The sequence below is a fragment of the Mastomys coucha genome, unplaced genomic scaffold (assembly GCF_008632895.1).
Source record: "Mastomys coucha isolate ucsf_1 unplaced genomic scaffold, UCSF_Mcou_1 pScaffold16, whole genome shotgun sequence".
Taxonomy (NCBI): Eukaryota; Metazoa; Chordata; class Mammalia; order Rodentia; family Muridae; genus Mastomys; species Mastomys coucha.
In genome coordinates this window covers 50,070,727-50,084,963 of record NW_022196898.1, presented here as the reverse complement: position 1 = coordinate 50,084,963, position 14,237 = coordinate 50,070,727, and the positions used below count along the sequence as shown (strand labels likewise).

Genomic DNA, 14,237 nt, shown 5'->3' with positions numbered 1-14,237 from the left:
TTTCTTTCTCGGTGCCTCAGGGCATCGTGAACTCTAAAAGATCGCTGCCCTGGTCAACTGTGGGAGTGCTGATGAATGGGGAGAGTTAATTGACCATTGGATAAAGCAATTTTAACTCAGAATGGGACAGCTCACTAGCGGGGACAGGGAGGGTGCACTCAGTTCCCAGCTCACGCTAGGCAGCTAGCAGACTCATTCAGAGACCCAAACAGTCTCCATCAGAAAATGGAAAAGCCTTTTATCCTCCAGCCCCTCTCCTCTCTCACCGCTGATTAGTATATGAGGCTTGGCAATTAACGGGATGTTTATAAAGCTAGATGACCCCCACACAGCATCCTGATATTCCAGGAATGATGGCAATACCAACACATTTCAAGGCATTTCTAGTCGCCATTCAAAGGCTTGGGTCTGAGTTCACAGATGCTCTAGCTTAGGTGGGAGATTAGATAATCATGTGGCCTTCCTGGGCTCTGATTAGAAGGCCACTCCCTGCTTGTGAGCTACTAGCAAGCTGTCAGTTCTGTCACCATCTGAATCAAAGACAGTAAGTAAACTTGAGCAGAGGTGTCAGAAGATACAGTCCCCAGACTCCCAGAATTCCAGGACCCCTGATTGTCTAGCAAAGAACAAAGGGCTGTTTGTTCCTCACTGGTTAGAAGAAGTCAGCATGGGAATCACTCCCCTTCTGTCCCTGCAGAGTGAGCCTGCTGGGTTTGGAAAGGCATTCACTGAAATGCACCGCTCCTGCCAAGAACGGACTAGAAAAGGAAGCTGGAGAAAGGAACAGGGCTGACTAGGTGTGGGCACCACTGCTTGCTGCCCCTTTGGGCTGTCTGTCTGTCTGTCTGCTACGTGGTGGTTGTAATGCCACTCATCAGAATCACACCGGGCTGGAGCTATTCATCGTCATCATCGTCCTCATCGTTGTCATCGTTATCCTCATCAGAATTATCATCGTCATCGTCGTCGTCGTCATCATCATCATTGTCATCACCATCATCATCTTCATCTTCATTGTCATCATCCTCAGTGTTGATCTTTCCAGAAAGCACATCTTCAATCCAGTCTTCCAGCTCCTCGGCTGTGGGCAGGTCATCGTCATCTGGGATCTCCATCCAGACACTGTCAGCCTGCAACAAGGGACAGAACGAGCCAATGAGTAAATGGGTGGAGGCTGAGGCAGAGCAGCCTTTTCCACGAAGCTGTGTTGAATGGGCCTCCAAGTCTCTCACATCTATCAGGAATACAGACAGACAGACAAATGGAAATGCCAAGTTGCAGAACAGTCCTGCACAGTATTCTGTTTCAATAACAGCAAAAGAAATCTGTATTCTGCTACCCAAGAGAATACATATGTGCACACACACACACATACAAAATTAATTATTAATTAATTTTCATTCAGATTTCAAAAGTGATTCACAAAAGTCAAGAAATGTATAGATTGCTTAGATGCTTTCCACAGGGCAAAAGACATTGCTAATTGGCCCTGTTCACAAAAGAATCTGCCTGTCCTAGCTGCAGTGGGCCCTCATGATAACTCCTTCTTCCCACTGTTCAGCTCACTGAATCTGCCCCACTTCTCTCTTGTTGCATATCAGATGTCTGGACCGAGTCTAAATTTCTTCCCACTCTGTCGCATCACCTCACTAGCCCTTCCCACTACCAGTTTATCAGTGCTTAAACGTATGTCAAAAGGCTTCCCTTCTGTTATGAGGGTCACCTGTTTGCCGAGTGGGTGGCTGCTAGCATGGGCTTCTGAACATCAATCTCTTCATCCCCCTTAGGTAATGGTTGCTCTGGGCATGAATAGCCTGAGTAAGAAGGCCTTGTTCTTTAGCTTGGGAAGAGGGTACAAGAGAATATTCTTGGGTAGAAAGTCCTAGGTCAATGAGTCAGGTTGGGCTAGCTCCGTAAGCAAGGAAATGTACTCCCAGAGAAGACTGGGACTGGCTAGAGCCCAGTCTTAGGCCTTACTGCAAGAGTTTGGAAATGACCCAAGAGTTTCTCTTGCTGCTGTAGACTCCTGAGTGATTTTTGTGCTCGGGTCTGCAGAGCAGCCAACAGGCTGGCTGAGACCATCTGACCAGCCCTTGGGAAGAATACTCACATCTGTTACATTCACCACCCCAATCTGTGGCTTGAACAGGTCAATCTTGAACGTCTTCTCCCAGTAAGAAACAAGCTGCAGCAACAAAAAGGCCCAAGTTAGACAGTGGGTGGAGGGCTCTCCCTGTGACCAGACCCACCTGCCGGCGGACCATAGGAGCCAGAGAGCGACTGGCTTGAAAGCCTTTGAAACAGCTGTGGACACTTAGGAAACCGAAGGCTCGCTCCAGCATTGGAGCACTTTAAAGCATTAAGTAAAAGATACTATAGCACTAGCTGTGACAACATGGATCATAAATGCTTCCGAGGTTCTCAGGGAGACTATCACAAAGATGGCTGATCCCCAAATTACGACTCGTTCATTGATAGTGTGTGGGTAATGAAAAAGCCGTTTCTCTCCACCTCCGTTTCAATGTTCCATTCTTAAAAGCCCTTATCTGGTGCCTCCCTGCCACATGAGACGGCTGGGAGAACTCTGATAGGCTGTAACTTGGCATGAACTACAGACACGAGCCAAACATCTTCAGCCCAGCATCGGCTCCATCTGGACAAATCTCTGGCTGGGGCAGGCTAACTGTGCTAACAGAGTCCATAAAGCTAAGAAGACAGAGATGTTCAGGGGTGGGGGGGGGGTCTCCCTGGTAAATTCCGGGTCTAAAACAGAATGGGATGTTGGTGGATTTGAAAATTAGAACTGCCTAAAAATTGCTTGGCAAGAACCAAGGTAGATGTAGAACTGCCCCAAAGAATGGCTGATCACTTAAAAGTTGCCATAGTGAAGCAGTTCAGAAAAACTGAACATACCCAGCAGGAAGTACACCAAAAGATTAATTCTGTATGCTTATATGGCCCTGGCTTTCTTAGGATGACCCAGAACTGTGCCACTGGTCTTCATTACCACAGAAGTCTCTGCCTTTGGTTCACCCAGTCTCTGTGTGTGTAAGATTCGATGTCAGTTTTCTCTCTGTCCAATCAGTTTCACAAATCATGACCTATGTATCTCATAGTCAGAGAACAGCCAAAGTTGTATAATCACCAGCAGTTAGCCTTACCAGAAACAATCAATGGATCAAGCTATGACTTCACTATGAGTCACGATGGGGGCTTCCACATCTGCTTGGCTTAACATCGCCAGGTGTTGCCCTTTCTCCATGAGATAGGGATTATCATAGCACCTGGTTTTAGGGCTGTTGAGGGAGTGAGCTGTGAGGACATCGTCAAACAAATAACTGTAACTCAGTACCCATGTGTTAGTCTTCGAAGCACTTGAAGAGACCCAGGTTCTGCCTCATGCAGTGCTGGAGATCCTGGTTCTTGGTGCGGCATTGAGCTTGCCCAATAGGGAACATTTGTAGTAGCAGAGGATGTGGCTTCCTCTACTATCATCACTGTGTTCATGCATGGCATGAATTCCATGTACTTTGTCCAAAATTAAGAATTAACAAAACTTTCTTGCTACTGTTCATCAACACAGGCTAGCACCATAGTGGCTAATTTCTTGTGCCAAACAAGCCAGGCATGGATTCTGCCCCCAGACTGGACGCTGCTTTGCTTCATCAGGATCTTAATTCTGTGACTATTCTCTAATAATTTAGGTTGCTTCTAGAGTCATGGGGAGAGGTGGGTGGAGACTCAAGGGGGCCATATTATTGCTTAAAAAGGAAAGTTTCTGGCCTCCCTGGCTTGGCCTTCCAAGAGTAGTCACCTCTTGGTATCCCAGAAGTAAGGAGAGCAGTAAGTCCAGTCACTACAATATCCAAACAAGGCTACAGGCTACATTAAAAGTATATGCACACACTGAATATGCAGTAGCCTCTGGGCTTCTTCAAGCATATTCAACTATTTCAATTTGTCCCTCATGCTTGAAAGTTTTATGTTAAACACAAATATGTGTGTTGAAGGCCCCGATGGGTGGGGTGGGGGTGTGGGGCTTAACCTGGGCCACTCACCAGAGGAAAGTCATCTGGGTCAATCCACAAGATGCTCAAGTCAGGGTTGTCAGTGTTGTCCCGGGCAACCTGTTTCAGGATCTCCAGGAACTCATAGCCATCTGAATAGGGTTCGAGAAAGTTGAGTCACCCAGCATGCACACTATTCCTCATGAGGACCGCGAGGGCATGGTTTTTCCAGGAGGCTTTCTTGGCCATCTGGTACATACCCTCAATTACAGAGTGAGTCTATAAAATGAGTCAGATGAAGAGCCGCAGACACAAAGGAGCTTCAACACAGAAAACAATGGCAACTTTAACCAAAGAAATTTGAAAGGTCACAGCGAAAGGCCCCATTCTAGATGGCCACCTTCATTTGTTCATCAGGAGATGAAAACTGAGTAGCTTTAGTGATCAAGGCCAGTCCCAGAGCAGCAGAAGCTGTCTACCCATCCTCAGTGATCCTGTATGTTCCAAGCATATGCCATTCCTGGATTTCCTGCAATATCTGCTCTACAGACCAAGAGCAACCTGGAATTCCCAACAACTTCAAATAGGGTCAGCATCCTTCTTGCTTCTCATTGCTCCAGCAAAAGCTTTGGTACACACAGCTTTCCCTGCCCTCTGCCAGCAGCTCTCTCTGCCCCAGAGAGGAGTGATGAATCATAGGAAAAGCAGAGACAAGCCTTCCACACTTTGAGCCTAAGCCCTGCAGCTTACAGGTTTTTTCCATAAGCAAAATTTTTGAAAGAACACTCAGTAAGTAATACTGTAAACCCTGAACACACCCCCACACCCAACTAGAGCAGGGACAAGTGGTTTGATCCTGGTAGGTCCCTGGCAATAAACACACTGTGACTGTGTGTGTGTGTGTGTGTGTGCACGTGTGTGTTTGCATACATGTGAAGAACAAAGTCATGTATTTACTTGTCTGCATGAAGAATCTCTGGAAGTTCAGGGAATCCAGAAGAGAACTCGTACTTTGTTAAGCAATTAAATAAAGGGAAATGGAAAAAAATCAAGAAAGCCCTTAGCAAGGACCCTAGCACTCATGCAAAAAAGTGATATGGGAGCCACCGACAGCCAGTGCATCTTAGAACATGAGCAGAGATGTGATCAAGATGGCAAATCTGATGATGTCTTACTGGTAGGAGGAGGAGGAGGCCGGGGTGACCTGCTGGACCACAGAGCTAGCAGAGCAACAGACTTCTCAACAGATGCCAGTGTGTGCAGATGACAAAGATCCCATCCAGCCATATCTGGGTACCAAGGTGTCTGGGTGGGGCTAGAGGACCAACTGTCAGACCAGCTTCCACCATTCAGTAGTGTACCATTCAAGATAGACATTTTAAATTTAGCTCTAAGCAATAGTTACATGATATCTGAGTTGGGGCCTGAGAGTCACGCTCTCTGTACAAGCACAGGGGCTGTTCTTCAGAGCCCACGTGCTTGCTGTTTGGCGGATGGGGATGGGAAAAGCATTCTCTGTATCTACTGCGTATAGGTGTGACAGGGAAAGTCCAGGGTCCCTGCCCCAGCCTCCTTGCTGCTGTGTGGGTTACACTCTACCTCCTCTACTGGACACCTGGTAATGTCCAAGGAGAGGGAAATATGGAAATTCATGGAGAGTTATCTAATGGATTTATGGTTTCAGATGCATAGACCAGAAGAGGGAATTCCTCCCAGACACCTGCTGTTGTCACTCCACGCTTCGGAGAAGGAAGGGACAATAACTGAGGTGACACGGCCAGTTCCCTGGAAGATGAGCTGCAAATGTGAAAGGGACCTGGATAGGTTTGTAAGTCACAAAAAGAACAAGGTTCAACAACACAGATGATGTTCAAGCAGACTTGAGTAAATATGAGGCTGGGTCCCCTGAAGAGAGCAGAGATTCCCAGGCTAAGGTTGCAGAGGGCCCGGCCTCTGACTAGACCTGCAGCTGAGCACACCACGGCACTACCATCTTCTGTTCAGCTCACAGGATGCTGAGATCTCTTTAAAGGAATATTACACACGAGAGTACACTGTGGCTCCAGATGTCACCCTAGAGCAGTTTCAGACATAAGGATAAAAAGGAGCCAAAAAGTGCATTCAAATCTGTGTTAAACGAAAGAATTCATAAGTGGCTTAATTTCCATGTTTAAGACTGTGTATGGTGTGTGTGTGTGTGTGTGTGTGTGTGTGTGATGTATAAAAAGAATGTTTTTCATGTTATAGGGAGAGCAAGGCAAACTCAAACACTATCTATTCTCAGAACAAAATGAATACAGTTGACATTAATGGCTCAGAAACTGCATCAAGATCCAAGGACAACCTTGGGGCACCAAGGCTAAGAAACTCTCTATGTGCACCTGCCTGTGGCTCTGGGGGTTTTCATTCACTTTTGTGTCATACTTACACAAACAGCTCTTAGGACCAAGTGACCTCAGTCCCAATCACTTAGACTGTCACTTAAGGCAATATCTAAGATATCACCTTTCCTTGTGAGTTAATGGATTGGTGACAATAATATCCACTTGTTTTAAAAGTTCCTTTCACACCCACTTGTCTATTTTCTGTGCACGTACATATCTGTGATTCACACGGGAGAGTGTTGTACACATACCGCATTGTCATTGTGTGTGTAGACACCAGAGGCTAACCTGCTGTCTCTCTTCTCTGCTGTCCTCTGGTTCCATAACATGGGTCCCAAGGTTTGAACTTGGGTCATCAGACTTAACAGCAAGTGCCTTTGCCCACTGAGCCATCCCGCCTGTCACAGTAATAGCTATTTCATGGGATAGTTGTACATTAAATGAATGTCTCTGAAATACTTAGAGTCTGGCACAGGAAGGCTCAGTCTCATGTCTGAATGCAAGTGAACAGCTGAGCGCCTCCATTAAGCCCAGCCATTCATTTGTTCATTCATAGGTCAGCGGGGTCACCTGGATTCCAGGAGAAGGTTAGATACAGTCTCAGATGCTCACAGAAAACTACCTCACAAGACAAAACATCAGGAGGTGGTAGAACATCAGGAACATCTGGCTCCCGCTGTTTGTTCTGTGACAGCAGCTGCTGTGGACCTGAGAGCACTGGCTCAGTGACTGGGTGTAAGCCAGCTTTAATTACTTGTAAAGCCATAGCCTGCTTGGGTACTCTTAACTCAGGGCTTGCTGGCTTCTACCTTCTTCATTCCTGAGCCTTGAGTGGACCTAATTCAATGGCTCCTTATTCATCTGGGGTCTGGAGAGATGGCTCAGTGGTTAAGAGCACTGAGTTTGATTAAGAAGTTTGATTCCTAGTACCCACATGGCAGCTCACAACTGTCTGTAACTCCAGTTCCAGGGCATATGGCACCCTCTTCTGGCCTCTAGAGCACCAGGCACACATGTATACAAACACATGAGGCAGAACACCCACACATAAAATAAAAAACAAGACAATGAACAAGGCCTGAACAATGGCAACAGTTGCCATAGGTCTCCCTCTCTCACGGCAGGGGTGGGAGGGGTGGGGGATGGGGGGAGCAAGAGGCTTGTTTCACCTTTGTCAAGCATGGTGATCACATGATTGGGACCCCTGGAGTCCAGTAAGGATCAAGCAGATATGTTTCCTGTATCAGTCATCTAGATTGGAGGCCTTCTTAGAATGAGACCATCTGCCTTTCAGAAGCAATAGCCCATAGTCTGAAGTGAGTAGGTAGAGGGGAGGGCACTAGCTAAGGACTTTGAGGCTTGAAGTTATCTAGCATCAACACTAAAGATATAGTTAATGAGTCCCCAAGGCCAGAAGGGACTCAGTGTCACCAATAACCAAGCTAGTGGAGAGCCCCAAGCTGGCATAGAGTACCAAGCTGGTAAAAAGCCCTTGCCTGAATCCACTCTCTCTCTCTGTCTCTCTGTCTGTCTCTCTCTCTCTGTCTCTGTCTGTCTCTCTCTCTCTCTCTCTCTCCATCCTCCTCTCCCTCCCTCTCCCTCTTCCCCTGCCTCCTCTCTCTCTCCAACCTCTCTGTCTCTCCCTTTTATTTCCAGAGTAGGTCTCTCTGCTCCTCCCAAAGTCTGACCCCAGAGCTGTTAACCCTAATACTCACAAATCTCCCTTTCTACACTACCTTCTTTGATGGACAGAGTCTGCCACATACCACTCAGCCCCGCTCTTATGGGCATTTATATTGATGTTTGTGTTCCATCTGTGCATTTGTCCACATGGAAGATTTTATTGCCTTCACTTTCCAGATAGCTGGAAAGAGGGGACCTGCTGCTGTCATCCATGAGCAAGCAACAGAGCAGGAATCTAACTCGCATCTTCAATCTATACCCACAGCCATTCGCTACCTGTCCTCCCTCTGAGGGTTTGGCATTCCTACCACATTGCGGCCAACTTCCCTCCTCAATTCTGTACCTGAGACTCCCAAGCCTTCTGTGAAACTTTGTCCTCAGGGAGGCCCAGGCTAGGTGAGGGAGGAGATGTCCAGTGGGGATTGGGGGCTGCCTCTGCTCTCCTGACAAAAATTAGAGCAAAGTCCCTGCCCTGATTCTGAACAAGGTGGGGTAAGGATTGGTCAATGCAGTGATGCTTTAAGGAAATCTGGAGTCTCCAACATGGCCTAAATACAGAAGGCTAGGGCCTCCCAGGCCCTAGACTGCAGGTCTGTAAGTTCAGGACCCAGGGCTGAGGCACCGGTCAGGTTTCCCACGGCAAACAACTTGCCTCAGGGAATTGCATCCTTATGGGAAGAGAACCCAGTCATTACCCTCTCCTGCTTCCCTGGCAGAAGCTTGTGGGAATGAACCTGCACCAGGTCCTAGGGGACCAGTTCTAGGTCACTCACAGCCATCTAGGAAAAGGCCCCGTTTGCAGAGGTGATTGTGTCTTAGACCAAACCATGGCCCAGGAGCAAACAGGCCTATTATGCTACCCACTCTGCCCTTTCTTCCCAACCTCCTCTTTGTTGCTACCTGTGTTCAATCCACCCAGACTGAAAGATGCCCTTGCTGACTCCACATTATGTGCAGCTGTGAACAGAAGGGTCTTTGTCTGGGGTCCTACTATGAGATCCTGTCATTGTCCATGTGGCTGGTGGGCAGCTAGGCGGGCTGGAGGCCAGTTTTACCTAGCTTAGAGGTTGTCTTGAAGGACCTGCTCTTTCTCATGGGAGTGTTGACTGCTTCTGGGCTGCAGACCCAGAGCCAGGTTGAGACACAGAGGTGAATAAAGCAGGACCCTGGGGCCCTCTCTCTGAAAGCCCCACTGGTCTTTACTTGTATGAAATTCTCCCGAAGCAGATTTCTGTAGACTTGGCCTTGTGAGGAGTGAGAGGGAGCCATAAGGCTGGGAGCTCCCCATTTCAAAGAGCATCTGCTGCAGCGAGATGGCCACTCAGTATAAAAGCCATAGTGGGATTCGGTGACTTTGAAGATGAGCTAGAGCAGGCAGATCCTGCTACTCCTTACCAGGCATCTCCCGATCTTTGCATCCCAGAATTGGTGTGAAAAAAAAATCAAATGATACATTTTCACAATATAGAGGCACATGGAAATAGAGGAATGGACTGCTGGGCTGGAGTTCCAATTCTCCCACTGACTGTTCATGAGAGCTGGGAGTGATGTTTACACCTTTACTGTACACATGCTCCCTCTGTATACGGGGAGTGTTCAGAATAACGTCTAGACCTGCGGGGGTTAGTATTTGTTGGATGTGTAAGCGATAATCAAATGGTGAGGTTAGTATATCAAATTTAAATTTATAAAGCTCCAGGAAGCACTTAGTGCTCCTATTTGAGACACTTGGTCTCCAATCCATTTTCACCAAGAATCCCAAGGCAAGAAAAGCTCAGGTGCAGCAGGGCTTGCAGCATCCTTCCAGGGACTGCTGCTAAATCTGCTCAGTGCTTACAGACAGTAGCCGTCCTCATCTAGCTTGTTAGTGTGAATATTCCCTATGCCCTTGGAGGGTTTCCATCCAGTGCGCACTCGTGTAGAAACGCCACGTGACAAACCTTTCATCAAATATCGTAAAGAAGATGTCAGCCTGATGCAGATGCAGACGCATCTGGGAGCTGCAAGGAAGAATCTTTCATTTTCAAACCTGTCACAGAGCTCTGCTCTGAGCACAAGGAGCCTAAGAGAAGGTGCACGCAGAGGAGGGTGGGGGGCAACAGGCAGCCAGCAAGTACAGAAGTCCTGGGAAGGTCCTCATGTCCTTCCCAGCCAGGCCTGCCTATAGGCACAGAGATGAAAGCTCACAGCAAGAGAAGCCCTACAGGTCATGCTACAAGGCCCAGAGAGCGGAAGTGGATTCTTGTCAGAGAGAACCTTCCTGCTCTTAGCTCTCTGCCAAGGGGGAACACAAATGATGGCTGGAAAGGCCAGAACTGTAAGTAAGAAGAGTTCTTGGGGGCTGGGTCACTGAATAGACAGGTGCTGCGGTTGTGCTGTAGTTTCAGTCTGCATCTAGGAACATCAGTGGGCCCGAGGAGGATGACTGGTCATGAACGGGACGCTCAAGCCGCCAAGTGGCTCAGCTCTGGTCTCACTTCCTTGGCTTGCTCTTCTGATCTACCAGGCCTTGCTCCTTCTCCACAGCCCAGCAGCAACACCACACAAGCTAGGAGCCTGCCGCCAGCTGGGTCACTGTTGGGAAGTGGACCCACCCCCAGAGAGAGGACCACACCCAAGGGGAGCCCTCAACAAACACCAGCTCGCTTTGCGCATGCCGCTGAACCATCTGGGTGGATCCTTCCTGTGGTTCAAATGTTGAAGGCAGAGAAGGGCAGCACGGAAGGAGGAAGACAAATTGAATGATCACCTGGCTGTCAGATGTTGTCTGAGAGGTATAGAAGTCTGCCTGTCTTGTGATTAAGGGTGTGTAGGCTAGAAAGCCAGAAAGCCCACACTCCATCCAGTGCTCCCTCAGTCTCAGCATCCTCCCTCAGCCTCAGCATCCTCCCTCAGCCTCAGCATCCTCACTTGTAAAATTAAACAAAAAATGAAACCTTCCTTGTTTAATTGTTGTGACAGTAATGGTCATCAATACCACCTTCGTCGTTACTCCTGGTGCATATGGATGTCCCAGGGCTGGCAGCAATGTCAACCTTGGCTTAGAGACACTGGACAGTTAATCTCTAAGACTAACTTTTATCATCCAACACCAGAATAATAAATAATAATCGCCACACACATCTCACAGAATGGGCTCAGGATTAACATGGCGGCCTCCTCACAGCTCCTCATCGCGGAAGTTCTCTAAGAAGCATTTGCTATCCTGGACTAACCACTTTCTTCTTTCAGAAAGTGGGTGCAGTCTGGTTAGGCCATAAGGTTATGGGTGATCTATTAGCAAGAGGAAAGGAATCTGAATAATTGTTTGCTGGAATGCACTCTCCGAGACCACAACCGGGCCTCAGGGGCCCCAGTGTGCACACCACTGCACTGCCCAGCGGGTGAAATGTTGCCTGACCACGAAGTCGAGGGGAGGGACTTTCATCAGAACAACTTTTACTTGGAGCCCCGAGTGTGAAGGCACCCCCTGCCGCTGAAAGACCATGTTCCTGACCTCCACCCCCACCCCCACCCCAAGCATTGCTCTGCTCCCCAGGGACAAGCCTCAGCTTGGGATCTGGAGAAACGGCAGAGCTCCAGGGCCCTGGGGTGTTTGCACAGGGAGGAGGTGGAAGTAGTTTCAGAAGCTTGATTCATTACTGCAGCAATCTCTGTCAAACAGGTTTCTGCAGTTGAGGGAGACCTCTTTGTTCTATTGTTCCAGACAGCCAGACAGGCCTCCCTGCAACCCTGGAAGGGGGCAGTGGGGTGGGAAGGAAGCCCCCTGGAGTCCTGCCAGCAGGCAGCTGCCAGCAGCAGCTCTGATCACACAACACCAAGGATCTGATTCAGTCTGATTGAGGCCTGTGCACCTAGGGAGCTGAGGGAGCCAGATCTGTAAAAAGCATCTGACACTACAGTAAAAACAAACCCCAAAACCCTAGATATTCCCCCATGAGGAACATTCCCAGCTCTGCAAGTATATGATGGGAAACCTGGCACATTCGTGGACATTTGAAAGACTAGCTCTCAGATCATTTGGTTTTGATGCAATAAAATATTACTCAATCCTAAAAACAGCCAAGTACTGATAGATATTATAATAGGTATTATATAGTGAATATATATATTACACATATGTGATATATATATATACACATATATATACATACACATATGTGATATATATATATATATATATATACACATATATATTTATGGTAAATAAAAGATGCCAGATTCAAAAGTCTGTACATTATATGACTCCATTTACATAAAATGGAATCATAGACAGACCGATAATAAACAATTAGTGGTTGTCATCCATGGAGCAGGTCAACAATGGGTGTGACTTGTGGGTGTTGTTGCTAAAGGTCTGGGGTAAGGTGGAGCTGACATCTATACATACAGCCTTGTGAGTTTAAAACCCACTCAGATATTATGTTTGAAGAGTGACTGTTATGGTGTGTGGACTGTCTTGATTTAAAAACAAAATCACATAATTAAGAAAGGTCTAAGTACTTGCTCCACAAACATTCACTGGGCACCTGCCCTGTCAAGGCACTGTGAGCAATCAGGCTTATACGGATGGATGGGACGGAAAATCCCTTTTCACAGTGCCCTGGTATTCTTTTGGATTGAGTTGAACCTCTCCAGCTCTCAGTTTCTTAGTCTCAAACTAAGATCATTTTGTTGCTGTTACTTGGCTGGCTGGTCTGGGGGTTGAGGGGTTTTGTTTTGTTTTGTTTTGTTTGCTTGTTTGTTTTGAGACTGGGCTTCATGTAGCCCAGGCTAGTCTTGGATTTAATATGTAGGTGAGGATGAGCATACATTTCTGATCCTCCTACCTCTACTGAGGTTACAGGGCTGCACCATCACAGGTTTTACACTGCTGGGAATGGAGCCCAGTGCTTCATGCATGCTAGGCCAGCACGGCCAGTCCTGGTCCAAGTCTCCGTTGGAGCTCTTCTCTCGATACTGCCTTACAATGCCTCAGCAACGGCTGAGGTTCCTGAAGAACATCATTTCCCGGAGCAATGGTCCCAAAGCTTGATGCTCCCCGTGACTTGCCCCGGAGCAGAGCCCATGCAACCACAGGCTCTGAGGTGTTATCTGAGGCAGGCTAGGGTGGCTTTGATGTCATAGCTGCACACCTGTCAGGCTCTGGGACCCTGCTCCAACTCTTCATGGCCAGAGCTAGACTACCCTAACTATGTTCTGGATGGTTCCAGGCCTCCCACACATCCCTCCTATGTACACCCTCACTTTCCCCCCAGGAGGCCTGTCTTGGGGACCCCTGTCACAGGAACCAGCATTTTGCCTCTCTCCTAGCTCACTGTTCTCTTCCTTCTCTCTCCATGATGTTCATAAGAGGGAAACCAGGGGAAGTTGTCCACAGTGCAAGAATAGCAATATTTCCCTTCCACTGGTGGGGAGTCATTGCCACTCTGAAAGCAGGCTGCTTGCTCTATCCTGGCCTCAATTTTTGGCAGATGTCTTTAGGCCATTCCTATGCACAGATGGTGTTTTACAGAGGCACACATACATTTATTACTATGTTAAAATAGGATTGGTTTATATAGATTTGATAATAAACTGACAAACATTTAATGTGAACAGAAACAATACATAAATCTATACAGACAGACAGACAGACACACACACACACACACACACACACACTGTAAGACTGTGTATTCCATATGTGCTCATTCCCAAGTTGAGTATCAGAACACAGTGGTCTCAAGTTGCCTGCACTAACCTTGAACTGCTGATGTTCCTGTCCCCTCCCCAAAGCTGGGACTGTCCACCCAGCTGTGTGGCTTTCCTTAAACTTCTGCAGTTTCCCTTAGCTGAGTTTACCACTAAAGACACACTCCTACCTGCCCAGAGATCACTATCTTGCGATTGAACCGGAGGACTTGGAAGAGTGAGAAGTTCCTGTCAATGGTTAAACAGACTTGGTGCAGGGTGGGAATGGGCTGGGGTAGGGGCAGGGAAGGTATCCTACCTGGGTCACTCTTCTCCGCAAAGGCCACAATGTGGATCCCATTCAAGTCGTCTTCCTGAAAGAGAAAAGAATCAACGTTTCCTCTTAGGAGGACAGAGACACAAAGTGTGTCAGGGGCAACAACACAGAAGCTGGCAGAGGAAAAGGGATAGGGGATGGACGGGGGGGGGG

General features: G+C 47.7%; 1 protein-coding gene across 1 annotated transcript in view; it reads right to left on the bottom strand.

Annotated features, from left to right (window-relative positions):
- Casq2 (calsequestrin 2) overlaps positions 1 to 14,237 on the bottom strand; it is a 62,160-nt gene that overhangs the window by 210 nt on the left and 47,713 nt on the right. The window contains exons 8-11 of the mRNA XM_031374996.1: positions 14,067 to 14,121; positions 4,059 to 4,159; positions 2,111 to 2,185; positions 1 to 1,130 (exon numbers count right to left, since the gene is read on the bottom strand). The exon at positions 1 to 1,130 is cut by the window's left edge and continues 210 nt beyond it. Coding sequence (XP_031230856.1) covers positions 897 to 1,130; positions 2,111 to 2,185; positions 4,059 to 4,159; positions 14,067 to 14,121 — 465 coding nt within the window. The 3' untranslated portion in view covers positions 1 to 896. The remainder of the gene's footprint in view (positions 1,131 to 2,110; positions 2,186 to 4,058; positions 4,160 to 14,066; positions 14,122 to 14,237) is intronic.